At 43.8% G+C, this 819-nt stretch overlaps 1 protein-coding gene across 1 annotated transcript; it reads right to left on the reverse strand.

Moving 5' to 3' along the window:
- Positions 1-3: 3 nt before the first annotated feature.
- On the reverse strand, positions 4-816 carry LOC106727453 (interferon-induced very large GTPase 1-like; the record flags this gene model as incomplete). Its single annotated transcript, XM_014545995.1, has 1 exon — positions 4-816. A coding segment is annotated over one exon (813 nt), but the record flags the coding sequence as incomplete, so codon positions are not given.
- Between the last annotated feature and the right edge of the window lie 3 nt (positions 817-819).

Genomic DNA, 819 nt, shown 5'->3' on the forward strand with positions numbered 1-819 from the left:
CATGTAGGCCCCCCGGGTACACCTCCCAGCACTGACCATGAACTGCAGCCCAAAAAGTGCATTCAGCAGAGTGGATTTCCCTGAGCTCTGTAGGCCAAGGATAGAAAGAACAAACACCCGTTTGTTTCCAAGTTTCTCAGAGACCTTGTCAAAAAGAGCTGCCACCCACTTCAGAGGCACATATGAAGCATCCCCATCCATCAGCTCAATGGGAACACCAGATATCATCAGATCTGCAGCAATCTGGGGAAGGGAGAGATAAAGGGTATTTTTAGTGGGGGAAGCTTCTTCCAGAGCTTCATAGATCTGGCCAACCTCTCTGAGAAGTTGCTCAATTCCCAATGTACAGTCACTAATCTCTGTGGAGATAGCTTCTATCTCTCTTTGCCAGCGTTGGAGGTCAGTGCTCTTTGGTGCCTTTTGCTTTTCTGTTTGTATCAGTGACCACAAATTGATTTTCTTTTCATTCAGTTGTTCCAAGTGTCCTGCAGTCAGGTTGTCCAAAAACACACTCAGCCATTGCAAAAAGTAGTGTGTGGTTTGAGTTTCTGAATGATTTTGGAGAATTTCAAGGACAGAATGCATTAATTCATTGAGAGGAAAGGCTCTGGTCAACTGTTGATTCCTTATTCTTTGCTTTTCTGTCTCAATCTCACTCTTGTGTTGTTCAATGCTTCGATTCCCTTTTTCTCTTAGATGATAGAGTTCTTTGTCTTTTTTACACCAACAATGCCATAGGTGTCCCTGAAGGGGTAGTAAGTTTTCCTTCACCTGAGATTTATTCAGTTCTCTCAGTAGAGCTATTAGGACCTCTGCCTT

Source organism: Myotis brandtii, unplaced genomic scaffold (assembly GCF_000412655.1).
Source record: "Myotis brandtii unplaced genomic scaffold, ASM41265v1 scaffold42427, whole genome shotgun sequence".
Lineage (NCBI taxonomy): Eukaryota > Metazoa > Chordata > Mammalia > Chiroptera > Vespertilionidae > Myotis > Myotis brandtii.